At 47.9% G+C, this 25985-nt stretch overlaps 10 protein-coding genes across 11 annotated transcripts in view; 7 read left to right on the top strand and 3 right to left on the bottom strand.

The window, feature by feature from the left end:
* CND01940 (conserved hypothetical protein) overlaps positions 1-1994 on the top strand; it is a 6360-nt gene extending 4366 nt beyond the window's left edge. Inside the window, exons 10-15 of the mRNA XM_024656986.1 lie at positions 1-84; positions 136-356; positions 407-529; positions 578-755; positions 877-1286; positions 1333-1994. The exon at positions 1-84 is cut by the window's left edge and continues 125 nt beyond it. Of these exons, the coding sequence (XP_024512732.1) occupies positions 1-84; positions 136-356; positions 407-529; positions 578-755; positions 877-966 (696 nt within the window). The 3' untranslated portion in view covers positions 967-1286; positions 1333-1994. The remainder of the gene's footprint in view (positions 85-135; positions 357-406; positions 530-577; positions 756-876; positions 1287-1332) is intronic.
* Positions 1995-2117: 123 nt separating this feature from the next.
* On the top strand, positions 2118-6548 carry CND01930 (conserved hypothetical protein). The gene is made up of 6 exons (XM_024656985.1): positions 2118-2294; positions 2638-3267; positions 3320-5189; positions 5238-5328; positions 5379-5675; positions 5726-6548. The coding sequence occupies exons 2-6, from the start codon at positions 2657-2659 to the stop codon at positions 6364-6366; spliced, it is 3510 nt and encodes a 1169-aa protein (XP_024512733.1). The 5' UTR covers positions 2118-2294; positions 2638-2656; the 3' UTR covers positions 6367-6548.
* Positions 6549-6863: 315 nt separating this feature from the next.
* On the top strand, positions 6864-10519 carry CND01920 (conserved hypothetical protein). The gene is made up of 6 exons (XM_570465.2): positions 6864-7390; positions 7475-7627; positions 7690-7843; positions 7912-8106; positions 8163-8236; positions 8288-10519. Exons 1-6 carry the CDS (start codon positions 7232-7234, stop codon positions 10388-10390), a joined length of 2838 nt encoding a protein of 945 aa, XP_570465.1. The 5' UTR covers positions 6864-7231; the 3' UTR covers positions 10391-10519.
* Positions 10511-12231, bottom strand: CND01910 (conserved hypothetical protein). 2 transcript variants are annotated; one of them, XM_024658475.1, is made up of 8 exons: positions 12175-12231; positions 11555-11711; positions 11356-11501; positions 11196-11308; positions 10994-11141; positions 10865-10940; positions 10777-10812; positions 10511-10691 (listed from the first exon to the last, which is right to left on the bottom strand). In XM_024658475.1, the coding sequence occupies exons 1-8, from the start codon at positions 12191-12193 to the stop codon at positions 10604-10606; spliced, it is 783 nt and encodes a 260-aa protein (XP_024514329.1). In that variant the 5' UTR covers positions 12194-12231; the 3' UTR covers positions 10511-10603. The 2 variants fall into 2 exon arrangements, with proteins under 2 accessions (XP_024514329.1, XP_570425.1); XM_570425.1 differs by having other exon boundaries at positions 10511-10670.
* A 204-nt stretch (positions 12232-12435) lies between these two features.
* On the top strand, positions 12436-14305 carry CND01900 (vacuolar membrane protein, putative). Its single transcript, XM_570236.1, has 7 exons — positions 12436-12558; positions 12630-12643; positions 12707-13170; positions 13226-13400; positions 13456-13715; positions 13769-13960; positions 14016-14305. The coding sequence occupies exons 1-7, from the start codon at positions 12515-12517 to the stop codon at positions 14232-14234; spliced, it is 1368 nt and encodes a 455-aa protein (XP_570236.1). The 5' UTR covers positions 12436-12514; the 3' UTR covers positions 14235-14305.
* On the bottom strand, positions 14277-15516 carry CND01890 (conserved hypothetical protein). The gene is made up of 3 exons (XM_570238.2): positions 15412-15516; positions 14743-15367; positions 14277-14689 (listed from the first exon to the last, which is right to left on the bottom strand). Exons 1-3 carry the CDS (start codon positions 15422-15424, stop codon positions 14305-14307), a joined length of 1023 nt encoding a protein of 340 aa, XP_570238.1. The 5' UTR covers positions 15425-15516; the 3' UTR covers positions 14277-14304.
* Positions 15517-15651: 135 nt separating this feature from the next.
* Positions 15652-18220, top strand: CND01880 (endopeptidase, putative). The gene is made up of 15 exons (XM_570240.1): positions 15652-15901; positions 15963-15980; positions 16034-16121; positions 16172-16250; positions 16312-16414; positions 16468-16539; positions 16596-16685; positions 16744-16818; positions 16882-16960; positions 17012-17076; positions 17129-17228; positions 17280-17436; positions 17490-17581; positions 17634-17880; positions 17930-18220. The coding sequence occupies exons 1-15, from the start codon at positions 15875-15877 to the stop codon at positions 18075-18077; spliced, it is 1440 nt and encodes a 479-aa protein (XP_570240.1). The 5' UTR covers positions 15652-15874; the 3' UTR covers positions 18078-18220.
* An 856-nt stretch (positions 18221-19076) lies between these two features.
* Positions 19077-20713, top strand: CND01870 (hypothetical protein). The gene is made up of 4 exons (XM_024656984.1): positions 19077-19206; positions 19285-19303; positions 19362-19477; positions 19532-20713. Exons 1-4 carry the CDS (start codon positions 19163-19165, stop codon positions 19605-19607), a joined length of 255 nt encoding a protein of 84 aa, XP_024512797.1. The 5' UTR covers positions 19077-19162; the 3' UTR covers positions 19608-20713.
* Positions 20714-21589: 876 nt separating this feature from the next.
* Positions 21590-24423, top strand: CND01860 (phospholipid transporter, putative). Its single transcript, XM_570242.2, has 17 exons — positions 21590-21657; positions 21713-21839; positions 21902-21914; positions 21989-22011; positions 22063-22234; positions 22309-22409; positions 22469-22500; positions 22560-22652; positions 22716-22926; positions 22984-23066; positions 23118-23218; positions 23272-23387; positions 23448-23511; positions 23583-23598; positions 23659-23738; positions 23798-24030; positions 24081-24423. The coding sequence occupies exons 2-17, from the start codon at positions 21730-21732 to the stop codon at positions 24190-24192; spliced, it is 1560 nt and encodes a 519-aa protein (XP_570242.1). The 5' UTR covers positions 21590-21657; positions 21713-21729; the 3' UTR covers positions 24193-24423.
* CND01850 (phosphoprotein phosphatase, putative) lies at positions 24338-25793 on the bottom strand. The gene is made up of 5 exons (XM_024656983.1): positions 25130-25793; positions 25052-25083; positions 24711-24997; positions 24543-24661; positions 24338-24488 (listed from the first exon to the last, which is right to left on the bottom strand). Exons 1-5 carry the CDS (start codon positions 25718-25720, stop codon positions 24387-24389), a joined length of 1131 nt encoding a protein of 376 aa, XP_024512667.1. The 5' UTR covers positions 25721-25793; the 3' UTR covers positions 24338-24386.
* Between the last annotated feature and the right edge of the window lie 192 nt (positions 25794-25985).

Here is a 25985-nt window from a genome sequence, read left to right as displayed (position 1 = left end):
GAGCAGCAGAAGGGGCACTTACTCGTTGGAGGTGACATGAAGGTCGTAAGATTATGGGACGCTACCGTGGAGAGGCATCTTCGAGTGAGTTTTGGTCAGGTTTTACCCGAAACTGTCTGTTCATTACGTATATAGGATATTGCTACGCAAGCTGGATCTAATCTTACTGCCATTTCTTCTGACGAACCAGACGGCAATGTGTTTGTTGCAGGCTTTGGTGACGGTGTCGTTAGACTGTTTGACAAGCGTGCGGAAGATGCTGGGGAAGTGGTGTTGAGGACTTGGAGGCAGCATAAGATCTGGATTCAAAGTGTGCACTTGCAAAAAGGAAGCATGAGAGAATTGGTCAGTGGAAGGTCAGTTTATGTTATTTCGAAGAAACGCCGAGAAGCTGACATAGGTATAGCATGGACGGTGAAGTCAGGGTCTGGGATGTGAGAAAGCCAGACGAGCCACTATATACATTACCGCGCAGAAATGAAGGTCTAATGGCGTTGGCCGTGCACACTGGTGCTCCTGTGCTTGCTCGGTAGGTCATGGAAGGAATCAAAAACAATCAGACTGACGGAGACCGTAGAACCACGGCAATCACACCATATTCGACCAAGCAAGACCTTGAAATCACCGGCTTCAAGAATCCATTGCAGCCCCGGAGACTGGCTAAGATTAGTATCCCTGTGCCACCCGCGTATAACACGCCCAGGCATCGAGCTGTAGATTTTTTGCCAAGCTCTGCTTCATTGGTCTTCCATCCTGTGAGTTGTTTTGTTGACTTCATTGTTTCGGGCGGCGACCACTCCTGGTAAAGGTCGTCGCGTTGTCACGATTTTGTCACGGTTTCTTCAGATTAACTTTCCTGACTCGGGCTGCGTACAGGTCGAAATGGTTGTGGCAGCCGGTGGATTCGATACATCTGGCACGGTCAAGCTGTACAGATGTCCTGCACCGGATCTTCCTCTGGGGTGAAAACGCAAGGAATTCTCCAGGGCACATCCTCGTCAGGGGCGCTGATTACAACAGTTACAGTTAGGCATGCATGCACCTACTTAATGGGCTTCCTTCTTTATCCATGCATCTTTCCATGTCGCCCCTGATTATATACCACCAACTAAATGATCTGCGTAACCTGTCACGCATATCTCCCTTTGCCTGCTGACGGGGGAAGCCGAAGGCACAGTGCCTCAGGTGTCTTGATCTGGGCCGCGAAAGAAGTCGCGCGAACAGAGCAAGGAAGAAAGCGGGGAAGACAGCAGCTATCAAGAGGGGGAGAGTTGGAGGCGCCGGCAGTAAGCTCGTCTTGCAGTGGAAAGGGACGCTGACAGCGTTTATTAGCAAATCTAGAGATATGCCAGTTTCGAGGTTCTCGCGGACGCGTGCTTCAATCCACAGTCATATCCACAGCGTTGACCCAATACCTTGACTTAAGGGCATAAAGAGTGGCTCTGAGGAGGAGAACAAGCTTCGAGCTTCGGTCCATGACATAAGAGGGAAAAGGTAGAGAGATGTTTGCGAAAGATTTAGCGCAGGGCATGATCGGTGTTGGCTCCGGTATGGGCTATGGTTTTGCGTCTGTATATCCTTATCACCCCGTTTGCATGGCTACATCTGCAGGCAAGATAAAACCGAAGTCGATGGCAACGGTATGAGGGTCAGCTGCGACCATTGTCAAAGCTCGTCATTAGCGCCCAAGGCTAGCCTCTCCCTCGACGTCCCCTCAGCAACATCCCTTACCTCATGCTGGCTTCCGCTTTCACCTTCGCCTTCTCAGTCCACGGCCTCCACAGCAAGATGAGAAGGCAGGACGGGGATGGCCAGATTTCCCATTTATCGCGAGTGACTCGCTGTTTGGGTTTTTTCATTTAGCTTTTTTAGTTGTACGAGCTCTTTTTGTACTTGCTCGGGGTCAAACCTGGAGTCAGGGATGTAGAGACAAGGTGGCAGACATAGTAATAAATGGGAATTGGGAAATGCGAAGAATGAACAGCATACGGAACAAGAAGCATATGCATAACGCATATTAATAAAGGTGTTTTTGGGGTGCCGGGTATCGGTTCGGTGGCTAAACTCCACCAGCAGCCGCCTCCTCGTCTTCTCTTCTGCTTATTTATGACGGGATCGTTGCACGACATTTTTGCCGTAACAGAACATCTATAATCGCATTACTTGTATTCATTCATCCACTTTATATAATCACATCCACCTCCAACCACCTCCAGCCACCTCCATTTCCTCCATCCACCTCATCCACTGCATACGTTCCTTTCCAGCATCTAAGAACTCGACGATAATACCTGGTAAGTCTTCCAGCGATCTCCCAAGCCTTGGTCTGTCCCAGCCCTGTCTTGGCTCTCAAGTATTGCTAAGAGTCTATCTACCAATCACCATCCCCTGACCCTATCGTCCTCATCTCACATATTATGACAACATCCCTATCCTCGGTGATAGGGCATGGTGCATAGCCCTGCTGTGGACTGTCGGGCAACAGCATCAACAACGTTCTAAATTTTGATCGGCGGCTATAGTTAGGTGTATCCGCGTGATTCGACCCTACACAATATTCCCTGTCGACGTCGGATATCAGATCTGCTTCCATTATAACACGTTTTGACGACTCTTGCTGACACGCATACATAACAGTAACAGGTCAAGGGTCAAGATGGTGGTCACGGTCATTGCTCCTCACGATTTACATCGAAACAGTCCATCCAACGCTGCTGACGCTTTGAGCTCTGGCTTGTCGCCCATCTCCTTCGACCAGCGGGATCGTGGCCACAACACAGGCTACAAGTTGAGTCCTGAATCCAGTGCTGTAATATCTTCGCCACCGCAGCCGACCCACATGTCGCTCCCTAGACGGAGCGATACCTTCCCACCTTCCTTAGAAAGCGACGAATTAGACCATGCCGGCCCATCGCACGCTACGTCGAGACCCATACCGCCACCACCAAACCCAAGGAGACATCGGTCTGGGATTTTAATGTCGCGTGTAAGAGCAGCGAGTGGATCATCAATCAAGATGAAATCCGCAGTATCGGGAAGCAAGAGCCACGGTGATCTTATGTCAGTGGTCGAAAGGATTGACGATGATCTTGTTGAGGATGACGAAATGGAAGAGTTGGACGAGGAAGCTGATTTTGATAAGGATGAATCACTCCGGAGAAGACGGTTACGCGGAAGGAGCAATGATGGATGGAAGAGGATAGTTAGCGAAGGCGGCCGACACGAAAGCACAGATGAAGGTGGTGAGGCATCTTTCTGGGACAATTCGTAAGTTTCTCGTTTTCCCCTTCTCAACACAACCTAAACTCACCCCATGAAGCGCACGATACTATCATCACCTGCATTCACACCCGTCCTCCCGCACTGGCTCCATCACTGCATCCCCTGAACCTTCCCCCGTTGCCTCACACTCAGCTTCCCCGATTATCGTTCCACGCAGCTTGTCTTTGCCACAACACGGCATTGGTCCCCCATTGCAAGGAACTTCGAAATCTCTATCTCCAAACCAGCAATTTTTACAATCACGTCTACCTCCCACATTTCCTAATTGCCCCAATGGGACGGTTCAAGAAACCAATTTCCAAGAACACTTTTGTCCAGCAGCTATGGTATTCACTCCCACGACACAAGAGTGGAAGGACTTTCAAGCCATGCCCGAATGGAAAACATTGCATGAGTCGAAAGAAGAAACAAGTTTTAGTGGCGGCAGTAGCGAAGATGCAGCCCAGAACCAACATAGTCGGCACGCAAGTCTCGAGAGCGATTCTGACAAGTTCCTTTCGGCGCGACCTGCTCTTCGCTCAACGATCTCAGCAGAGTATCTGGGCCCCGAAGACTATCATACTCCTGATCCCGGTTCTCCATCTGGCAAGAGTGGTGAAATTGATGATTCTGCCAAACCATCATTTAAACCCAACATCATCTCAGCAAGCCCCATCATTTATCCCACAGACAGAATGGCGAGCTCGGTGGTACCATTCGATTTTTCGTCTACAGCTGAAGAGTCGCAACTTCCTGACGGTCGTATAATGAGCCATGGTGCTCTTGGGCTGGAAAACACAGCGCCAACTTTGAGCAGTAATGATCATGTCGTACGCAACTCTGACCATCCTCCCCCGCCTGTCAGATGGAACAGTATTGGCAATCGTGACTCATTGCGTGCAGTACATGGACCCGAAGCTCCGACCTTACCGCGTACTAAAACGAAACGTGAACTGGAAAGGGAGAAGCTATTAAAAATGGTGGACGAAGAATTGGAGGCAGAAAATCAACTATCGAAGAACGACGGTTGGGGCGGCGGCGTGCAACAGATTGGAAATGGGTTAGGGTTGGACCACGTGAAGAGTAACAGTACAGGTAATATACAATCTGTGAAGCTTGTTGAGGAAGAGAAAGGACCAATACCAGATGTGAGGATTGATCCTGATGCACTGGAGAGACCGAGTTCGGCCGATCCTTTGGAGAACAGTAAGCTTGGAATGCAGCCACCTAATCCGTTTGACAGCGGATTCGGCCAAGCTCAAAGCAAGCTCAACCAAAAGGCTTCTCTTTCCCCCACTCATCCGTTCAAGCCCTCGCCGCTCAATGCGGAGCCTATAGTGGCTGAGGATGCCCATTCTATTCCTTCAACGACTTCTGTTACTCCTCACGATACGACTCCTACAGGTGAAATTCCTCCACCGATTTTTCCCGAACCGCCGGCAACGTCTCTTGACAGTATTCGGGACTATGCTCGGGGTCTAGCGCCGCCTGGCTCACCTAGAACTGGAGACGCAGTACCGCCCAAGTCACCACGTTCTACCCGTAAAAGGGATACCAATCGTGTCAGTCTCGTTGCCGGTAGGGTGGTTCAACCCTTTACTCTTCCGGCATCGACCTCTCTTCCGGCATCCTCTAAGCCACCCGAAAGTCCTTCACTTCAGGCATTTTCCCCTTTTCGTTCACCCGCCCTATCCCGCCCCTCCAGCGCCACGTTACAGCATCATTCATTCTCAAGGCTTGATTCTACTCTCAGCATCGCACCCAGCACAGGTGTGCCGAGCGAATGCGGAACCCCTACAGAGGAGAAGGCCGGAGGAATGGGAGGACGTGGGATTGATGATTATGTTATTTTGAAAGAGGCTGGTAAAGGAGCTTACGGGCTGGTCATGAGGGCGAAATTGAAGGGGCCAAAGGGAGAGCCAGTGGGGGTAAGTATTACGGTGCTCGATTCGTTCTTGCGCTGATTGTTTCTGCAGGATGAAGTCATCATTAAATACATTATCAAAGCAAGAATCTTGGCAGATTGTTGGAAAAAACACAAGGTGCTTGGTCCGATCCCCGTCGAGAGTGAGTTCAAGTATGATGTATGAAAATAATCATGACTAACGAGCCCACAGTCCACGTCATGGATCAGCTTCGCCACCTTCTGTACACTCCACCGAAGCAGATGAATCCATGGGATCCTGCTCGTTCTCGGTCTGGAGCTACTAAGCCAGACGGAGCATCTAGATCCGACAATGAAGTTGTCTCAACGCTAGAGACGCCGGGTTCGCCAGGGTCTGGTTCAGAAAATGGCAGACTGTACACTTCAACTCAAAAGCATATTGCCGAAGAGATTAAGTCTTCGCCACAGAGGGGTCACCCCAACATCTGCAAGTTGGTTGATTTCTTTGAGGATAAAGAATTTTACTACCGTAAGTATGACTCTGCCTAGTCGTTGACAATATATTGACGCAGTCTGCAGTGGTCATGCCCTGCTTTGGCAATGGGATGGACTTGTTTGACCGTGTGGAGTCACAGCCCTCCGGCCTCGAGTCCTTCGAGGTCCGTTCGCTTATAGGCCAGCTTAGTGACGCCGTTCAGTTCTTGCACGCCAATGGCATTGTCCATCGCGATATCAAGGATGAGAATGTCGTTCTCGACGGGTCTGGACATTGTCAGCTCATAGATTTTGGTTCTGCCGCACATTGGAGACCAGGCAAAAAATGGGATACCTTTTCTGGAACTTTGCACTACGCTTCGCCAGAGATTTTGCGGGGCGAGATGTACGGAGGGAAGGAGCAAGATATCTGGGCGTTGGGCGTGGTCACTTATGTCCTTCTGGTTGGCGAGACGCCTTTCTCTGAGCTACCCGATGAGGTGCTCCACGGTCTTGCGCCCGATAGCAAAGCCTATGCTGCGCTGATGGATAGGTGCGGAGCAGGGCACGAAGAAGAGGGCGAGGAAAGTGATGGCGGAGGGAAGTTGCGTGATGCTGCAGATTTTGTGATGCGATGCATGGAGCCGGAAGTGGGAGACAGACCTAGCGCAGAGGTGCTCTTAGAGCATAGATACCTCAGGGGGAGAGATGGGTGGGTGGGTAAAAAGGGGTGGATCAAAGTTTGAAGTTTTCAGATGTAGCAAGGCAAAAAGTAATATCTCATATGGACCCGGGGCTCTGTCAATGCAGATTAAGCGCGAGGGTATTAACGTATGTTTCTATTAGTAGAATTGGTATATCTCAGTAGTAGCCACGGTCTATGTTTGTGCCATTATATCGCATGAGGCTATGCATTCACCATCTTCTCGATGAGACCGCATCTTGGGTTTTGAGGCGAGCGACGAGTTCGAGTCTCTCTCTAGCGTTACGTAATGGTGGAATGCCGATAAAGAGAACCTACCGCCGCCATTACGGGGCGGCTGTTGTCTGAGCCAATGGAAAGTGATTCTGGGGCGGCTGTTGTGCGTTTGACGGGGCGGCATGACGTAATGTGTTGACACCAGCTTCTTGGGGTCTCCGCTGCCAACCGGCCCCTGCTTATCAAGCATGTTCTTATCTCCAGCGGCCCGCAACTGATGGCACCGCTCAATCTCCAGCCACTCATGTGCCCGCACGCTTCCTCCGCATCAAGCATATCTGCATCTGCCTTCTTACTCGTTACCATCCGCCCTCACTTGCCATCTCCCCGCTCGCTTCCCACCTTGTCCATACTTTTCAGATACGACATCGTCCGACATCGGCCTTGACGTTCCGTCTTACATTTCATGTTCTGTCACGAAGCGGTCAGTAACAACAAGCAGAAATTGTACACGAATAATCAACTTCACACTCTTCTTTCCCTTGTCACTTTGTTCGCACAAGTGCCCTCACATTCCATTCATCACTTCTCAAACTTTCGTCCTGAGATTGCAACGACTGCTATTTTAACCTCAACTACGGCAATTTCCGATAACATGAGCTTTTAAGGTTCCAATATTACCCTATTATCCCATGCCAAGGACAGAGGAGACCCAGTACCCCGGCGCAGGGACACTTTATGTGTACTCAGCCTCCCCTCATAGAGGTATAAGTCCCTCAAGAAGCAATAAACGGCGACAGTCACCATCTGCGTGGGCTACTATCCCGACGAAATGGGAAGACATTGTGACGGTAAGTGCTCTAGGTCGCCCGTGCACATGCAGTGAAAGGCTGTTTTTATGTGTTGAAGAAAAACTCACGTATATGGGTACACAGATCAAAGAAGAGCCGGTGACGATGGCTACACCAGATAGTTTACTCCAAAATGGCATCGCCGAGTTCACGTATCTACCTTACTCCTCAGAAGGAGTATTAGGAAGAGGGAAGTTTAGCACTGTTTACAAAGTAACCGGGTCTGACGGAAACTATGTAAGCTACCATTCCAAATAATACGTATGCTGTAACTTACGCATTGATCTCTGTACTATCAGCATGCTCTCAAGCATACCCCTCTGTATCCCCATCACCCACTTATATCTGCTCGACTGCTGCGTGAACCCACTTTGTTGGCCGAATTGCCGCGGCATCCATGTCTTATTGGTGTGGAAGGCTGGGTTCGCACTGAAGGGCATTTCTACCTCGTCGGTGAGCCCCTATATATTTGACTGTGTACAGCCGGCGACAGCTGATAAAAGCTGATCAACGATTCATAGAGGAGTACGCCACCAACCATGTTCCACTTCCCACACACCCTCTTCCTATTACACCATCCAGAGCTGCCTACATTCTCGACCAACTCGTCTCCTGTGTGAGAGATACGCTGCATGAAAAGGGACGAGTCTGTCATCGCGATCTCAAGGGCGATAATATCCTGGTAGATGCTGATAGCGGAGACATCATCATACTGGGTAAGGGAATATGTACTAGACCTCCCCTCCCACTTCTTTGCTAACAGCCTTGCCAGATCTTGGTCTTGCAACCAGGTTTTCTATGAGTCAACCCAAATTGTCGACATGTTGTGGCAGCCCCGCCTTTCATGTACGTAGTCCAAGGACACATTTCCAAGCATACGTACTGATCTTTTCTCAGTCCCCAGAGATAGTGATGGCTCTCTCGCGACCACCAGGGGAAATCACGTATTACGGCCCTGAGCTCGATATCTGGTGCATAGCTCTCACTCTCCTTTCTCTACTTCTACAAGTCCGGTTTCCCCTCGGTCCAAAACATACATCTCCCTACGTTATGCGAGAACGAGCCATGGATCGTTTGCAAGAGCTCGACGAGCTCTATCCTCGTCACAGTCCTTGGAGACCAAGACCGTTGTCCCGCTCAGCGCGAATGAACGGATATGACAGAGCAAATACTCAGGACACTGACGTGGATTTCGAGAAACATGAGTGGAGAAGAGTACGGAAAGCTATGGATGATTTCTTGGACATTGATGGAGTGAGGCGAATGGAAAAGTTCAGAGCTTATGAAATCGGAGATAAAACTCGACAGAAGGTTGCGAGTTACGAGGTAAAAGAAGTGGAAAAAAAGTTCAAGTTGATTAATTTCATCCCTACAGAAGTCAAGTACACTTTACCCATTTTTCTGGAAGAGGAAGAAATAATCAAGAAGAAGACCGGGGTGATTTCATTCAGCAATCCCTTGGGCGAAAGTGAACGTCGGGTGAAGAGTTACATAAAATATCTCTTACGCTCAGCGGGCATACTGTATCATGTCCTTCCTCCACAGCAGATCTCAAATTCGGCGACCATGCCTACTCCTCCTCAATCATCTGATCCTTCATCCAGCCCGTCCTTTATTCTCCAGATCGTAGTTCCGCTACCGAATCAACCGTCATCTACCGCATCATCTACAGCTCCACTTAGTCCATCTTCTCTGACAGGCTGGTTTCCCTCTATCTTCTCCTTCCGACAGGGACTAAATAAGCCATCTGGCGCATCTCCTGCTGGCCGTTCCGTCTCTGTGCCACCAATCAAGAAGTCACACTCGCCTTCACCAGTTCTTCTTGGGGATAAGGCGGGCTCAAATAGGCGCGATAAGCTGTTGAGATGTTACATCAAGGTAGAGTTTGAAAACAATCAGAGATCGCCGCTATCTGACAGAGATAGGCGAAGTCGAGCATCTTCTGAGACTTTCATCTCACTTCGAGAAGGCTTAGACCTTACTACCTTACATCAAGTTAGCTTATCTTCCACCAATTCCACCTCTACATCTGCAACCCCTGCCCAATCCAACTCAACAGTACACACTACTCCTCGTCCAGCACATCCACAACGTTCAGCCTCTGCCTGTCGCCACCCTCAAGCACGCCCTCACCCTCGACGTGCAGCTTCTTTGGCGCCTGCTTCTAAAGACGCCTTGTCTACTCACCGTACAAACGCCGCTGTTGGAATGATGAATATGACCGTTCCTCCGTCTCCCCTTAGTCGGAACGTGAGCTTAGGCAGCTCACCATCCGACTCTGAAACACCTGCTAGCAGAATATTCAATCGTCCGCCCAGTCGAGCCTCGTCCATCTCTCGCAAAGCAAGTGGTGCTCGCCCTAGTCTTCTTTTGTCCCACGCCCACTCATCATTCACCTTACCAAACCAGTATCCTGCAAGGTTATCAAGCATCGAATCCAAAATTCACATCCATCTTTCTGACCAGCGAGCATATTCTGTCCTGGTGAAAGCGCTTGACATTAAGCATGATGGAGCCTTGGGGATGCACCACGGAGTTGGCGATCCTGCATTGTCACCAATGTCCGTGCGGCGGCCAAGTCTGGCGCCAAGCGTGACAGAAGGGGTGGAAATTCCTAATGGTGGATTGGAAGAAGAGTTGGAGTTGGAGCCAGAGAGAGGGAGAGCAAGGAGTAAAGATGATGGGTCGTCTTTATTATTTGGCTACAGGAATGGCAACGTACCGTCGCCTCTTTCACCGATCAGCACCAGCACCAAGTTGCCACTGGCCACAACAACGATCATCGATGCATTGACACCTGTCGATATACGTTTGGAGGGCAATGCTAATAGAGGGCATAGACCGAGAGATCATTTCGAGAAACGTGCGCCGAGAGATACGAGTAGAGGTAGAGGATTGCTGAACATGTTGTTTGGCAAGTCGGGAGATATAAAAGTGTCAAGATCTTCCAGTGTGCCGCCATTAGCATCTGGAGAGATAATGACGCCTCCCTTGTGGTGAAGACCGTTGTTTTTATTGTGTTTCGGTTTCTTCGTTGTTACAAATGTCAGTAGTACAATCGTTAGCATATATAGAAGGTCTGCAACATCCACAATGATTCTCCACAGGAAAACTAGATGCAAAAGGAGCATTATTTCATATCGCGCCTACACCACTGAGACACAATACTTCACAACCGAAGAGCGATTTTCTTCCTCACCTCCCGTGGCACACCTAATACCTAGGCCTCTCATCGTATCTGGGCCTCTCTTCTCGCCTTTCGTAACGACTGTCGCGTTCGCTACGGTAGTAATAAGAGTCGCTGAGTCAGACGGGGAAGAAAACATAGCGTTAAACGCTCGATCCAGATAGAGATGACGACACTGTCAGAGAAATGTTAAACTTACGGAGCACCACCGCTGCTTCGGTAGTAGTCATCGTATCTGGAGTACGAGTCAGAAGGAAATCTATTCGTCAGTGGCTTCCTTTACTTACCGGTCTCTAGCATAACGATCGTCATACCTTCGGTCGTCGTACCGGTCCCGACGGTCATATCTGTCACGCTCATCGTCTATGGTTCATTAGCTACTACGTTTCCCAAGTGTTTCAATGAGTATCACTTACAAGCCCGAGGAGGAGGTCGGTCATAGTATCGAGAGTCGTAAGACCTAGGTTGGTACGGCCTGTCATAAGAGCTGTGCTGAGGTCGGCTATCGGCCTTCACACCATGATATCGGCCAGGAGTGGGTGTACGAGCTCGACCTCGTCGAGCCTAATATAGCCGTCAGTAGATATCCTACTTACGTAAATGTCTCAAAGCACGTACATGAGCAACAGTAATGCTCTTGCCTTCGACATTCTGGCCAGAAAGCTGGTCAATTGCAGCTTGCGCCTCCTCCGGGGACTCCATCATGACAAAACCGAAGCCACGGGACTCCTCTGATACTTCATTAAAAATTGCTAACCCCATGCGTATCATAACTCACGAGAGTGGGGGTCAACCATGATCTGAACCTTGGCAACCTTGCCAATTTGGCTGAACAAATCTTCAAGCTGACGCTCGGTAACGGCACGAGATAAGCCACTGACGTGAAGGTTATTACCTTGGTTGACAGTGTTAGGTCCGTCACCGCTGCTGTTAGATCAGCAATATTACTTGCATTGCAGACATAACATTAAACCTACCGTCCCCTATCAGCCCTCTCAGGGGCCCTGGCAGGACTCCTACTCCTATCCCTTCTTGGGCTCCTGGCATCGTCACCTCGAGTTTCACGTCGAGGAGAGCTCTCCCTAGCATAAGAATCGACAGGAGCACCATTGGTAGCAGAGGAATCCTTCCAGACTGTCGAACAAGAGTCAGCCGTCAGTCGGGTCGGGTTAGGCGGGTATATATGGTTGAAACGTCATGAAGCGGAAAGTGGCAGAATTGCGGGACCGCGGCGAGAGTAGAAAACTGATGGTACAGATATCGAGCGCTTATGCTGATCATGAAAAAGAAGACAGCGGCCTTGAACAATCATGGCTGCCTCATCGTATATCTGAGCGCTAGCCTTCAACCGGCATGTTGCAAGACTGGTTTCTCGACACCCCTCTTCGGGTCTCATGACAGATCGCATCAAAAAATATCCTGATTGTGCTGGTACGATTGTTGCGGACCATTGAGAGAATCGAACACGACGAAGGCGCGAACTATCAAGACTCGACAAGGCGGCAAGCGCGGGAGCGTTGTACGCGGAAATGGGGGTTGGGAAGCGAAAAGCCGCAGGAGAAAGCTGATAATAGACTGGGCTGGAGTTTGGACATACCGTCGTTGGGGTCGGACATTGTGGTTGCGAATATGGAGATTTAGTTGATAGAAAGAGAGATGATGGTCAATGGGAACATTCACGAGAGAGAACAACGGCTGTGACGACCAAAAGCGCGGGAATATACGGGAATTCAGCTCGTGGCAGAGATCGGGACACCCCCAGATGCCGGCAGTCAGCGTACAGTAAAAGCCAACATAAATGATAATAATAGCGACAGGCGACGATGCCTGTGCGAAGTCAGTAATAATACATGTATGAAACACTGCTACTGCCTTGCTGTAAGAATGATCATATAAGGGTAGGGTCAAGACAACGATATACATAACAGCAAGCAAGTATGCCCAGCAACTCTCCTTACTTGCCCATCCTCTGGGCCTGTATGTGAGTTTGCTCACCAGTTGCGCCGGCTCTCGGATCTGTGCAGACGCTGACCTTAGAACAACGGCAACAAGCTCTTCCTGGTATTGTTAGCTGCATACCTTCTATTGACAACTCTGTTGAAAAACTGACATGGTTCGTTCCATTCTAGATGGATTTCATCTTTCCGAACTCAATTTCCCGGCCCTCTCTTTAACGTGTACCTCGCCATCCAGCTCCTCACTCATTCCCCAATGCCTGTACCTTTCAGAATCACTATACGCTTTCACAACCGCCATATTTACAGTTGGCGGTCTTTTAGGCAGTCTATCAAATCCTTGGATCGTGTCCAAGTATGGATTGAAAGGAGGTATATCTTTGACAGGATGGATCAATCTCTTCGGCGCCACCGCAATGACTTTAGCTCCGCATTGGATCATTCTGGCTGCAGGACGGTTCGTTACTGGTGTGTCCTCAGGTCTCGCCATTTCCCTTGTTCCTCCTTATCTTTCGATTATTGCCAAATCGTCGAAAGAACTAGTCCACAGGTCCGGGCAAATCGGGACAATGAACCAAATGGCTATCGTTTTGGGCATCTGTTCCGCTCAGGCCGCAGGATTGCTACTAACGGGTGAGGTAAGGGATTGCGATGTTATTACCATACATCGCGCAGGCTGAACCATTTAAGCAGAAAGGAGATGTTCCTGGTAGCTGGCGATACGTTGTTTCCATCTCAGGCTTTATATCGGTGCTTCAAATCCTCGCTTCTCAAACGATCTCAGTGTCTAGCGAAGAGCATAGCAGACCTACCCAGTCTTCAGCCTTCGATCCAGAATCTGAGTCACGTCCTCAATTACATGATGAGGGTAAGCCCAATTCATTTGCATTTGTATCTGACATGTACCTTTAATCAACTTATAGCAGCATCTCCTCTTCTTCCGTCTTCACAACAAACAGTCCAACTCAATTTGCGTCAGATCCTTTCCAATCCCTCTCTCCGAGGACCATCCCTTTTGTGTGCAGCTATAATGGCTCTCCAGCAGCTTTCTGGGGTTAACGCCGTTATGTTTTACTCGACTCCTGTTTTAAGACCACTTCTACCTACGTCGGTAGGACTTGTAGGTATCGGGATTACAATCGTAAACGCAATCATGACGGTGCCTGCCATGTTATTGATGGACGTAAGTGCAGTAGATAGTGACAAAAAGGGAACCATGAACTAAACGCAAGATAGTACCTAGGACGTAAGGTTCTCATTCTCGCCTCCATCATCGGCATGGCAGCTACCAGCATACTTCTCGCCATTGGCCTTAATGGCCACCATCAAATAATGAGTGCCATCTCTATTATAGCTTTCGTTGCCTCGTTCTCCATTGGCTTAGGACCAGTTCCCTTCTTACTGATTTCCGAGCTAGTGCCTCCTCCTGTGAGTGCTGCTGTCTGCTTTGTCGCAGAATCGCAGCAGCTGATTAAATCATTAGGCCGTGGCGGCCCTTTCTAGCTTGGCTGTCTCCACCAATTGGGTGACCAACTTCTTCGTGGCTCTTTTCTTCCTACCTCTGCGAGACCTCCTATCTTCCCCACCCGACCCACGGAGTCCGGAGTCCGGGAGGGAAGGAGAAGGGAGGGTGTTTTACATGTTCACTGCCGTGTTATTGATGGGTGGTATAATGATTGGGAGAGGCTTAAGGACAAATTGATATGTTTTATGACCCGGAGGATCTGTCATATCATGATTGTGGCATGTAGATATGCATACAACATCCATTCTTACACTCTAAAAGCAGTGACCGACTTTCTCACTTCTGCACCCCCTGCTGCCGCAAATCCAGTGCCTTCCTTGCCGAGCGGTATCCTTCCTTCCTCCTCAACTTTGGCTTCACAAACTGAACATCTTCCTTGTGGCTTGACGATGGTATCTGTACAGGTCTGACATATCACATGTCCACATACGAGTGGATCTTCTCTGTCCTTTTTCTGCTTCTTCTTTTTTCGTCCATCCTCACCACCGATGTCAGTGGAAGCCAAGGGAGAGCGGGATGAAAGAAGGAATGAGGTATTCGCATTGGAGAGTTCTTTGGAACATGAAGGGCAAATAGGTTTAACTTTGGAATTGGGTGGATAAGTTAAAATGACGGGGAGAAGAGTTTTGCGGCTAATCAAACGTCAGAATGGATCAACATGAAATGGATTATGTAGACGACATACGATATGGGATGAGGTTGAGCACCAACGTGGCAAAGAGTTTGTAGTTTAATGTCTTTCATCGGTCCCATTTTTGCTTCTGGCGTCAAACTTGGCAACCAAAACGCGGCAAGCTTTGCCTTTCTAGCCTCGGTTTGTTCCTCCTCTAGTACCTTCATAGCCTTCTCTTCTGCTTCTCTCGCAACTTTCTCGACTATGCTCTCGTCAAGCTTGAACTTGCTCCCCACACCATTCTCTCCCTTCTTCTCTGCTTCTTCATTCCTCACGATCCCTCTCCCACCTGTACTCCCGAGGGCCATTCCCTTTTCAAAATCTTGAACAACCCGCTCTCTTGCCTTCGCTTTAGCCTCCTCCCTTTCAGTTCTTTCCCTCTCCTCCCATCGTTCCATCTCACGTTTCTGCGCTTCTATGCTTGCTTTTTGACTGATCAGGTTTGACAAGCAGCATTCTCGGCAGTAGATATGGCCTCTGGAACAAGCTACTGGATCTGTCACTTGCGAGAGGCAAAGATAACAAGCGTCTAGAGGCTTGAATGAGTCGCCGCCAATCCGTCGAGCGGCCCCGTCTTTACGAAGAAGGGATCGTTCGTAGTGAGTGAGGGTAGATTGAGTGGTGTTGTTTTTGGCGTCTGAGCCGAATTAGGTGTGTTCTGTATGTATCTTGGAGACTTACGTGATCTCGTCATTTTGGCTCGGAGCTTTGCTGGGTTTTATAGTTGTGCAATAAGAGGATACAGTTACGAACGAGCAGCAACAACAAGCGACAAGAAGTGACAAGAAGCGACAAGAAGCGAAGAAGATTAATAGTTGTAGTACATACTAGTAGTGGATATTATTATGTAATGTTATTTGTGGTTGTGCAGCAAACTTCGCTAAACCGAGGCTTTTGACTATTTATTAATTAAAAGTGTTAGAAACATGGTGGCTCGGTGTGCGATCCGTTGTCTCATCTCAGCGGAATTCAAAAGTCACAGGAAAGTAATAGTAGTTGCAGTTGAGCCATTTCGCAAACGTTGTCATAGCAAGTATACCAACAATTTGACTCGCAAGCCACAGAGGGACGTGGTATATCACTACACAACCTACAAACATCCCCTCAAGTGTTCAAACCGACAACAAAAGAAGACTTATTTAAGATGTCTGACGACGAGTTTATGATGGATGTTCGTACTTTTCTGCAAATACTGTCAAGATCAAGCTAATCACAAGCTATCCAACCAACAGGACATTGCCGATGATGAGGTAGGCATTGGGGCATTGCCTAACTAATTTGTCGCTGATGTTATTTTTCGCAGGAATACGACTTTGATTACGATGATGATGACGATGATGTCGAAGAAGGTGCCGTTGGAGATGTTGAGAATCAGTATTACAAGGCAAAAGGTGAGCCCATATAACCAGGTGTTGAATCATTGTGCTGATCTGCTGCGTAGCTTTAAAAGAAGATGACGCACAAGGTGCATTAAAGGCGTTTAGAACAATTGTCGATGACCAACCGGAGAAGGGAGAATGGTAGGTCCTTCATATCTTTTCGGACACTGAAAGTCAAAGCTGATTTGGCTATATCATCAAGGGGATTTAAAGCGTTGAAGCAGATGACAAAAATGAACTATCTTCGGCTGCATGAACCCGAGAAGGCTTTAGAAACCTATCGAGAGCTTCTCGGCTATACTAAAGTTTGTTGAAGTTGCGCCCGAATCCCACAGAATTAGTTGCTGATGGTTTACAGAGCAATGTGACCAGGAATTATGCCGAAAAAACGATCAATAATATTCTCGATTACGTGGGTGGAGAAGGAAAGGTCGGTGTTGGTTAAAATATAGCCACAGAAGAACCATTGGTTGACGCAGAAGACAGCACGCCGCAAAAGCTCCGAAAGTGCCCTTAGATACTTTAGAGAAGTTCTATGAGGTTACTAGAGTAGCATGTGATGAAGCGAAGAACGAGGTAAGGCATATATGGCCTTGTCATGTGGTGAAAACTGCTTACACGATGGCGGCTTCAGCGATTATCAACCAAGTGTAATTTGAAGCTTGCTAAGCTCTGGTTAGACCGAAAGGAATACACCCGTCTTCATCCGGTCTGTGTTCCTGTGCCGTCTGCGCACTTTTTTAACGTCAAGCTAACAGGTTACAACTGGCAGATCCTTCAATCACTCCACGCCACATGTGCTCCTGCTGCCAACTCTGTCTCGTCTGACGACCAATCGAAGGGTTCATTATGTGAGGGAGCATTCTTCTAAATGTCTTTTCCGGTTGCTGATTTGCTGTAAGTGCTTGAGGTCTATGCCATGGAGATTCAAATGTACAGCAACTTGAAGGAGACACGAAAGCTCAAGGTAAATGCTTCATTAGATGCTCCGCTCGACAAGTTAACTGGAACACTGGTAGGCCATTTACAATGCTGCCATGCAAGTGCGGAACGCCATCCCTCACCCTCGCATCATGGGCGTTATCAAAGAGTGCGGTGGTAAAATGTGGATGCAAGAGAGTAAGTTGCCAACTTTGCGTATATCCTACATTCGCTTAACTTAACCGGTAGAGGCATGGGGTAAGGCGTCGGAGGACCTCTTTGAGTCTTTCAGACAGTACGACGAGTCAGGGTCTGCTCAAAGAATACAGGTCCTCAAATATCTCGTGCTCAACACCATGCTTATGGGCAGTGACATCAATCCATTTGACTCTCAAGAAACCAAACCGTGTGTCTCTCTTCAGGAAACAGTCTGTTCTCCCCTAACTGGCATTTTGGCAGATACAAAAACGACCCACAAATCGTGGCTATGACGAACCTTGTTTCAGCTTATCAAAGGCGCGATGTGCAGGAAGCGGAGAGCATATTGAAAGGTGAGTCTATCTGTCTACGGCGAGGCCTGCAACAGCTGATTACCCATTCAAGCTAATCAAGCTACCATCACCAACGACCCGTTCATTGATCACTTTGTCGGTGACCTTTTGACTTCTCTCCGCACTCAATACATTGTCGATATCATCAAGCCTTACACTCGTCTTGAACTTGATTCTCTTGCGGACAAACTGAACATTCACAGAAGTGAAGTTGAGAGTCTAGTGGTATCTCTGATCTTGGATGATAAAATTAAAGGCAAGATAGATCAGGCCAATGGCATACTGGTGCTTGACCGATTGTGAGCAATCTTCTTTGCGTCGGGAAAGGGTAGGCTAACAACAGATCAGTGGTATGGCTCAGAGGAAACGGTATCAAGCACTGGGCACAATGGCCGCGGAACTTGATATCTTGGCTGGCAAGGTAGAGAGCGAAAAGTTGGGTGTCAAAGATGGTGGAGCGCGCGCGTGGGTCGGTAGTCAGGCTATCTTTGGCTAAGCGCGCGTGGGAGGAGGAGATGAGGGATAGGAAGCTGTGAGCTCTGGGGTTATATTGTAGCTGGTGAAGAAAAGCGCGTTTCGGGTTGTATGATGAGAAGATTTTGTACGAACAATTTAGAAGGATGAAAAACGTCATCATCATACAAACACAATAATAATGCACCTTTCTTTGGGGAAAAAAAAAGGAAGAAAGAGAAGAAGGAAGGGAGGAAGAGGAGCAAGAGAGTAAAGGCAACGCAAGGAGCGAGCGAATGGGGGAGCGGTTGGAGTCCGGCGGTAACCGCGAGAGCACGTCAATGGGAAGAGGGAGGGGGGGCTGGGGGTGTATCTGGAATAACCCGGCAAGTGTTGAAACGCGCCGTGATATATCAGGTGGTCGCATCTACTACTGTCACTGTACACTTTTTATATTCTAAACAGATCTTGTAATGCCGACATCCTAATTCCACCACGCTTCGTTGTCATGTGAGTTTCTTCGCTTGGTTCTCCCGACATTCCATCTGTAAAGAGAGATACATCTAGATCGAAGAAAACTGCTTCTATCTGTTTGAGCAAAAAGGGAAGTTCTTTGGCGCGTCTCTCAGCTCTTTCCGCCTCCTGCCACAGCAGAAGATTACTAATGCGATGATCTGCTGACTGCTACAACAGTAGTTGGTCACATTTGTATTATGCAGCTACGTACTCAGGACTTCATGCAGTGGCCCTCGACCTTCTAATAAGCTCCAAGCTTCTTGAGGACTTAGCACGACGCGACTTCTTCCCATACAAAAAAACGCTGTATTTCTCTCCATCAAATGACTCAAGAACGCATCACCGTCAGTAATCCAATTCTGCATGTTGCTGAATCACCCAGAGACGTTTACGTCATTCAACACACAACAACAAAAGGCTTGCGAATCATTTTTCTTCATCAAGGGTCCTCCCCAGTCCAGTCAGCTAGTTTTTATATGATATAAAAGGCGCCGAGCGGGCCAGATGATGGTGCCAAAAAGCCTAGTAGGATTCTTCCCAATAATAAATACATCTGACTATTATTATTATTACTAAACAACGAGATACTATTACCACTTACACGTTGCAATAATGAGCGAGGAACATGAGCATCATGTTATCGGCGGATACAAGGCGTAAGTAAACCCCTCTTCATCAGTTGAGATTTCCTTCACAAGGTGAAATAAGAGGCTGATTGTCGCGACGCTCTACAGTACCCTTGCAAACCCCAAGGCTAGTCTACATTCACTTGCCATATTTCAGGAAAAGATCTAACTGACTTCCCCGATAGACTTCTGAAGAGGCCAAGGCCCATGCCAGACGAGCAATCGAGGAATATGAGAAGAAGCACAAATCCGGTGGTGGTAGCACAGAGCATGACCATAGGGTTGCAGGGGGGTACAAGGCGTCAGCTTTTCAAGATGCACTGCCGTTGATGACCAAACTGACAATTTGTCTCAGGGCCCTGCACAATCCCAAAGTCTCCCCCGAGGCTAAACAACATGCCAAAGAAGTTTTAAAGGAGCATGACGTCTGAGCTAAGGGCTTAAAAGGATACTATTTTGAAATACAGCATGCACTATGAACTCGCGAGGAGGCGCTGTGAAGGCAGTGTATCAAGAATGGGATCAAATTCTGGGGCCAACATTAGGTAATGATTGTCATTGCCGTGCTGGATGGACAAATGGTGAACAACACCCACATCAACGATATCGGGACATTTTAAAATAGTTGCGTGGTCTTCTGCTGGAGGGGTAACTTAACCCGTTTTTTACCCATCTCTCTGTCCTGCTGTTATGTAATGTTTGATGCCAAGGTAAGGTAAAAGCGGGATGAAGGAGGAACATTATAACTATTAACTCTGCTATGCCCACAACAAGCGACAGCTGAGAGGTGATGGTGGGAAGTGGTATCATAATGTTATGTGAACAATTAAGACCAGCCTTAGATTTTTAGTTACGCATGTGTCTTATATGTTCTGAATAACTGTGTCAAATCGACCTTTCAACGCATATATAACTTCTCTTCCCCACTAACTATCGTCACATCATCCTTTTAAGTTGGCCAATAGGTGGATGAGCGAGTTACTGGGAGCAGGAGACACGGAGATTGGGGGAGAGAACGCTTGTGGGGTGACTGCTTTCTTGTACGTTCTATTAGATTCCATTATGGTTCTTTTCTTTCTTATCATATATAGATATCTCATAACAATAACTTGCATTTCATTCTGACATCTTCGCTTCTGTGGCACATCTTCGCGACGCGCCAGGCCTAATAGGATCTTATCTTCATTTCCAGCAAATCAACGAAGGGAAAAGCCCCTCAACAACCTCCATCTGGCTCTCCCACCAGAGTACAACAACACCGCATTACGTGAATAAGCATACGGGAATCATTAATACTACTGAACTATTCTGTAGATCTCCCCAATGACGATAATTGGGAGGTATAGAATAAGTCTCAAGAGCATTTCTGCCAAGGTGGGCAGTAGAATTTCTAGAAATGGTGATCCAAGTTTGAAGTGAACAATGGAAATGACGTGTTGTAGTAGGAAGAGGCAATTCTTGAATTCGTTGAACGGAAGGTGTTTCGTTCGTTGCGGTGAAGTGTTGTGATTCCCATCATGTTTTTGGAAGTCGCGTCGCGTATCGATTATGTAATTCCATTCATTGATGGTAAAACTACAGAGTTAAGGTCAACACAAGTCAAAAAATAAAGGGTTTCAAATATCGTCATACAAAGTTAGGGAAATTTGATTCCGTCTAAGAACGGGCAAATAAATATGTGTAATAACTAACACCCAACGGTATGTCAAAGTGAAAAACTACATATAGACAGTCAAGAAATATTAGTAGCAGTTCATACCCAGCGACTGTTTCTCATGAATTTTTTGTAATCATCAGTGCGTAGGTGGTGGCGATGGTAGATTCAACAACGTGGTGGTACGATCAACTTAATACGCTAACTTTCGGTGTTGGCGCGCTGATCAAGTTATCCGACATGGCCCACGAAATAAGTCGAATGACTAGATAAATATTCGCTCTCCGAAAGCATATAGCAAGATGCAAGAATGTGTGTAATTCGCCGTGAAGTTCTGTTAGTGCATTCACTTGCTATTTATATAAATAATTCTTTATATATATGTTGTCGCACGTTCATTTCTATCGACCATAGATAGGTAAAGATAGAGATCGCATCTTGGCCATATCTCGTATCTCGCCGTTAATCAAGCAAGTATGACGTATGAGGGTTTATTCACAATCCCGGAGTACTCGGTTGTTCTGCCCTTTTTGTGCTTCTGACATGATTTACTTTCAGGGTCTGACATCAGAATTGTGCCTTGATCCCTCGTGATTTCTGATTGGAGCAGAGCGGAGTGGCTTTCAACCAATCAGAGCGGCAAGGTGCACACGACCGTGCGGCTTCCTGCCGTGGGTGTGGCGGGCATCACGGGAGGTGCCGAAGGGTACAAAAGTGGGACGTGGAAAAAGAAAGAGCGTTTTTTGCATTCTTTTTTCTCCAGCATCACTACAAGCCATAAGTGTGAACAGTATATTGCCTTGCATACAGTTGGTGAGCTTCACTTGGTGAGTTGTGACCCAAAGGAGCCAATAGGACGTTTGTTGATAAGGATCGATCAAGAGATAATTGTTGTAGCGATGAGACTACCCTGGGTCAAGAAAAATGTGGATTTGGAGCCGAAAACTGGGGACGAGCCCCATGACAGCAACTTCATCGAGAAGAAACTCGGCCTGAGCAAGAAGGGAGCGTGAGCCAAAAAAAAGCAATCATGCGATCGATATTAGCTGACCATTGCTGTTTCATTTCTAGTATCTTTGCCGCTGTAAGTATAAGGTTCATCAGTGCGCGCACGCCTGGGGGTCGTATTGTTACTGATGTTAAATTCACATCCATTAGGGCGCCTCTCTTTTCTCTGACGGGTATGTTGTTCTTCATGGGGAAGCCACAATTATACTTACATACCCAAAAAGTTACGCCAATGCCTCCATTGGCCCGGCTACTACGATCATCAAAACTTATGTCTATCCTGACTTATTTGAGAGCAGGCCTGTTAACTCACGATTGCTTCCTGCCATTGCATTTGCCGGTATTATTGTTGGTCAATTGAGTTTCGGCTGGATTAGTGACAAGGTCGGGCGAAAGGTAAGCAATGGAAACATCTTGCGGCTATTACGGCCGGTAGACCGAGACATATCGAGCTAAATGCACTGGACCAGTTTGGTATGCTTCTCTGTACTGGCATTGTGTTCGTGTTCTCAGCTTTGCAGGCGGCGTCCAAGGGCGTTGGTGGTGCCCAAGGAACTATCAATGCTCTCATGTAAGTCAATCGTCCTTTGCTTGTGATCGCACTGATCCAATCTTCGTTTGGTGTCGCAGTGCCTATCGATTTTTGGTCGGAATTGGTATCGGTAAGTCAATACATTGTTTTATGAATCTCGAACAGTTTTGACGAATCGGGTGCTATTAGGTGGTGAATACCCCACTGGCTCTGTCGCAGCGGCCGAAAACACCGAGGATCCTGACATCCCTAAGGCCAGCCAGCAGCGACTTTTCGTCCTTGGTGAGTCTTTATACCTGACAATGATTATGGGACAGACTGATCAAATGAACAATGTGAATATAGCCACCAATAGCATGATCGACGCGGCTTTCGTGATCTCCTACTTTGTCTGCCTCGTCCTGCTGTGGATCTTTGGGATGAACCATCTCAACGCCGTCTGGCGAATGACTTTGGGTTTGGGTTGCGTACCTCCTCTTTTCTTATTTTATTTCCGGCTGAAAATGAAGGAACCCGAGTCGTATGAAAAGTACTCTATGAAGCACACGAGGATCCCGTGAGTCATTCATGCCGGGTAATTGCAATTCTTTACGAATATACTAACTTCCTTTAGATACTGGCTCATCCTCAAACGTTATTGGGTCAAGCTTGCCGCGGTCTCGATCACTTGGTTCCTTTATGACTGGATCACTTACCGTATGTGTGGACATTTAATACCGCAGTTGATAGCTACTGATGATAGTTCAGCCTTCGGTCTCTATGCCACACCAATTACTGATGCTGCTGACCCCAACGGTACTCTTTATACTTCTATCGGTTGGGGTTGTCTGATCAACTTCTTCTATCTTGTTTGTGCCTCCCAAGCCATGCTATGGTTCAAGCGTGCTGACAACTGCTGCAGCCCGGTACCCTCTTTGGTGCTTTCATCGTCGACTATCTCGGTCCCAAGTACTGTATGATCTTCGGTCTGTGCATGCAGGCCATCTTCGGTTTTGTTCTTTCTGGTTGCTACAACTTGTAAGTAGCACTTTCCTTGATGATGTGTTGCCTGCTGATGTGTCTGACGTGTCCATACAGGCTCACCCAGCCTCATCGCATTGCTGGTTTTGCTATCCTCTACGGATTCTTCTTGTCTTTCGGTGTAAGTCTTGAGCAGATGCAGACTGCCAGAAAAAAGGAAACAACGCTGACTTGGGCTTTTCCTTGTAACAGGAAGTTGGCCCTGGTAGTAAGTCAAATGCTGAACAGCATGAGGGTGTAAATGCTGACATTATTTTTATTTTCAAAGACAATCTTGGTCTCCTTGCGAGCAAGGCTATTGGACCTACAGCCGCTCGAGGACAATTGTATGGTATCGCTGCTGCTGTCGTAAGTGTCATACTGTGCTCTTTCATAGGTGAGAGCGGTAATACTGAACGACTCCACAGGGCAAAGTTGGCGCTTTCATCGGTACTTACACCTTCCCCCAGATCCAAGCGAGTTTTGGTAAACATGGACAATACGCTGAAGACACTGGTGTTTTCTATCTTGGTTCTGCTTTGGCACTCGTCTCAGCCTTGATCACCTTGATCTTCATTCCCAACATCCAACCTGATGCTATGCATGATGAAGACATTGCGTTCAGGGAATACCTTGAGGCGAACGGGTTTGATACCTCCAAGTGGGTAATTTGTGCGCCATGGTGGGGTCAATAGCTAATGTTCTTCACAGGATGGGTCTTAAAGACACTGCTTCCGACGTCGAGGTCGGCGACGGTAGCAGGGACGAGAAGGAAAATAAGACGCCTAATGAAAGTATTGAGACTCATGCGCTCGCCATTTAATTCCCCTTCTCCCCTCACATCTTCAGCTTTCCAGGCTGCTTCCTCCTCCCATTGATATTATAATGTCGCTCAACACGACTAATCTTCCGGTTATTCATGGTTCAGGTTACGACGGTGCAATAGTGTGTTAGTATATAAGTATTCATCCCTTATATGCATCCTAACCCTTTTGCATTCCTTTAATAGTATTATATCTAATAGAATCCTACGGTATGCAAAAGCGTGTGAGGGTGCTTGTCACCGTGAGCGTTGAGGATAGCATCAATATCAGAATCAAGGTCGTCTGAAGCTTCAATCTGCAGCAAAATCAGACTCAGACTTCCACTGATATGGAGAGATAGCAAACCTACGGCTCTGGCGAGCTCCAGTATGGATTGGCCGGCAATATGAGCTTCTTCGGGGTTATCTTTGATTTCAATGTTGATGATGTGGATTGGGCGGTTATACTCTCCACTTCTTGTCAGGAGATCTAAAGCGTAGTCAGTAATGTTGTGCTAAAACTTTTATTACAGCCATACCATCGCAAACAGCGTCGTAACACCTTTCTTCACATGTAATGACAACATCCGCCAATACACTCTTCAGCTCCTGCCACTTTTCAGGCGCTTTTTTGACTTTTCTGTTCCTATCCAACATGGGCAGGATACCATTACGAGTGTATAACTGAGGGTCCTGAGACTCGAGGTCTCTGTAGATGTCATCGTACGGGGTACCAAAGCGATAGACGTTGGGCTTGTCGATGGCCGGACCCGGCAAACGGACAGCAGAGCCTGTTCCGGCGGAGACGACTCGGAAGGAGTTTTTGCTGCGATATATAAATAACTGCGCATCGTAGAGATCAATGGGCATAATTACTCACTTCAGGACATAGTGCGCTTCCATGGATCGATTCTGTGATTGTTGGTCAGGGAGGACAAACGAGAAAAACAATGCTCACGTTATTGCTCGCACAAACCACACAAAATAACGGTCTTCTTCTACCTTGTGGCACATCCTTGTCCACAAATCCATTTGCTGGTTCCGAAATAACGCCTGCAGGCATGGCACCAGGAAGTGAAGGTGTAGGGCCGCTCGGAGGCGTATAAAATTGTTGGTGGCTCTGTTGCGACGGTAAAGGTATTGTGGGCGCAGAGATAGGCGGGGTGCCATAATTGGGTAAAGAGGGAGGGGTGTGCCCGGAAGGTGGGGTTGGAGTATTGTAACTCCCTTGAGGGCCCGATAATCTAGATCTGGGATCTTGAGAAGGTCTCATGCGGGGGTCTGGCGGGCCACTGGGAGGATAGTTTGGCATGTTGCTGGGTGGAAAGGCTCTTTGTTCGCCAGAAAAGGCACCGTATGGCGGTTGTGGGGGAGGAGCACTTCTGTATCCCTGTGGGGTACTATGCGCGCCGTTATGGCCCTGGTACTGCCGTGTATCAGGATATGATCCTCCATATGAGTTCGGGGGAGCATTGTAGGTAGCCGGGTTGGGAGGCAGTGAGGACGACGGCGGTGGCGGGCGCTGGTTGTGACGACGGCGGGGGTCCATGGCTGGCTGGACAAGTCGGCTAGAGGATGTTGTTTTGCGGGCGAACGAGATGAAGAATAGGCGAGCACGCAGATATGTCCCATAAATCAACTGAAGAAAACAAGCAACGTTCAAAACGAGGCAAAACCATCCGACTACAACTGCATTACAAAATATGGTGATGTCACAGCACGCTGCGTCTTTACTACAAAACTTTCTAATAAGCCTTTGATGCCGTCGCAAAATGTCTGTGTTTCTCCCGCAGACGCTCTTTTTACGTACACAA

The sequence above is a fragment of the Cryptococcus neoformans genome, assembly GCF_000091045.1.
Source record: "Cryptococcus neoformans var. neoformans JEC21 chromosome 4 sequence".
Classification (NCBI taxonomy): Eukaryota; Fungi; Basidiomycota; class Tremellomycetes; order Tremellales; family Cryptococcaceae; genus Cryptococcus; species Cryptococcus deneoformans.
This window is presented reverse-complemented; position numbering and strand designations above follow the sequence as displayed.

What these genes read in the sequence shown, in the direction of transcription:
- CND01910 (XM_024658475.1), bottom strand. An exon ending in CATGGTTGACCCCCACTCTC is followed by an intron (nt 11,309 to 11,355) that starts GTGAGTTATGAT and finishes ATGAAGTATCAG; the next exon opens with AGGAGTCCCGTGGCTTCGGT. An exon ending in GATCGTTATGCTAGAGACCG is followed by an intron (nt 10,813 to 10,864) that starts GTAAGTAAAGGA and finishes CTCGTACTCCAG; the next exon opens with ATACGATGACTACTACCGAA.
- CND01870 (XM_024656984.1), top strand. Translation starts at nt 19,163, where the DNA reads ATGAGCGAGGAACATGAGCATCATGTTATCGGCGGATACAAGGC. An exon ending in GTTGCAGGGGGGTACAAGGC is followed by an intron (nt 19,478 to 19,531) that starts GTCAGCTTTTCA and finishes AATTTGTCTCAG; the next exon opens with GGCCCTGCACAATCCCAAAG.
- CND01860 (XM_570242.2), top strand. Translation starts at nt 21,730, where the DNA reads ATGAGACTACCCTGGGTCAAGAAAAATGTGGATTTGGAGCCGAAAACT. An exon ending in GCCTCTCTTTTCTCTGACGG is followed by an intron (nt 22,012 to 22,062) that starts GTATGTTGTTCT and finishes ATACCCAAAAAG; the next exon opens with TTACGCCAATGCCTCCATTG. An exon ending in GCAGCGACTTTTCGTCCTTG is followed by an intron (nt 22,653 to 22,715) that starts GTGAGTCTTTAT and finishes ATGTGAATATAG; the next exon opens with CCACCAATAGCATGATCGAC.
- CND01900 (XM_570236.1), top strand. Translation starts at nt 12,515, where the DNA reads ATGCCCAGCAACTCTCCTTACTTGCCCATCCTCTGGGCCTGTAT. An exon ending in CTGCCATGTTATTGATGGAC is followed by an intron (nt 13,716 to 13,768) that starts GTAAGTGCAGTA and finishes AACGCAAGATAG; the next exon opens with TACCTAGGACGTAAGGTTCT. An exon ending in CCGAGCTAGTGCCTCCTCCT is followed by an intron (nt 13,961 to 14,015) that starts GTGAGTGCTGCT and finishes TTAAATCATTAG; the next exon opens with GCCGTGGCGGCCCTTTCTAG.
- CND01930 (XM_024656985.1), top strand. Translation starts at nt 2,657, where the DNA reads ATGGTGGTCACGGTCATTGCTCCTCACGATTTACATCGAAACAGTCCA. An exon ending in CAAAGGGAGAGCCAGTGGGG is followed by an intron (nt 5,190 to 5,237) that starts GTAAGTATTACG and finishes TTGTTTCTGCAG; the next exon opens with GATGAAGTCATCATTAAATA. An exon ending in TGGTCCGATCCCCGTCGAGA is followed by an intron (nt 5,329 to 5,378) that starts GTGAGTTCAAGT and finishes ACGAGCCCACAG; the next exon opens with TCCACGTCATGGATCAGCTT.
- CND01890 (XM_570238.2), bottom strand. An exon ending in GCTCAACCTCATCCCATATC is followed by an intron (nt 14,690 to 14,742) that starts GTATGTCGTCTA and finishes ACGTTTGATTAG; the next exon opens with CCGCAAAACTCTTCTCCCCG.
- CND01920 (XM_570465.2), top strand. Translation starts at nt 7,232, where the DNA reads ATGCCAAGGACAGAGGAGACCCAGTACCCCGGCGCAGGGACACTTTAT. An exon ending in AATGGGAAGACATTGTGACG is followed by an intron (nt 7,391 to 7,474) that starts GTAAGTGCTCTA and finishes ATGGGTACACAG; the next exon opens with ATCAAAGAAGAGCCGGTGAC. An exon ending in CCGGGTCTGACGGAAACTAT is followed by an intron (nt 7,628 to 7,689) that starts GTAAGCTACCAT and finishes CTGTACTATCAG; the next exon opens with CATGCTCTCAAGCATACCCC.
- CND01880 (XM_570240.1), top strand. Translation starts at nt 15,875, where the DNA reads ATGTCTGACGACGAGTTTATGATGGAT. An exon ending in TAAAATGTGGATGCAAGAGA is followed by an intron (nt 17,229 to 17,279) that starts GTAAGTTGCCAA and finishes CTTAACCGGTAG; the next exon opens with AGGCATGGGGTAAGGCGTCG. An exon ending in GACTCTCAAGAAACCAAACC is followed by an intron (nt 17,437 to 17,489) that starts GTGTGTCTCTCT and finishes GCATTTTGGCAG; the next exon opens with ATACAAAAACGACCCACAAA.
- CND01850 (XM_024656983.1), bottom strand. Translation starts at nt 25,720, where the DNA reads ATGGACCCCCGCCGTCGTCACAACCAGCGCCCGCCACCGCCGTCGTCC. An exon ending in GAAGCGCACTATGTCCTGAA is followed by an intron (nt 24,998 to 25,051) that starts GTGAGTAATTAT and finishes TATATATCGCAG; the next exon opens with CAAAAACTCCTTCCGAGTCG. An exon ending in TACTGGAGCTCGCCAGAGCC is followed by an intron (nt 24,489 to 24,542) that starts GTAGGTTTGCTA and finishes ATTTTGCTGCAG; the next exon opens with ATTGAAGCTTCAGACGACCT.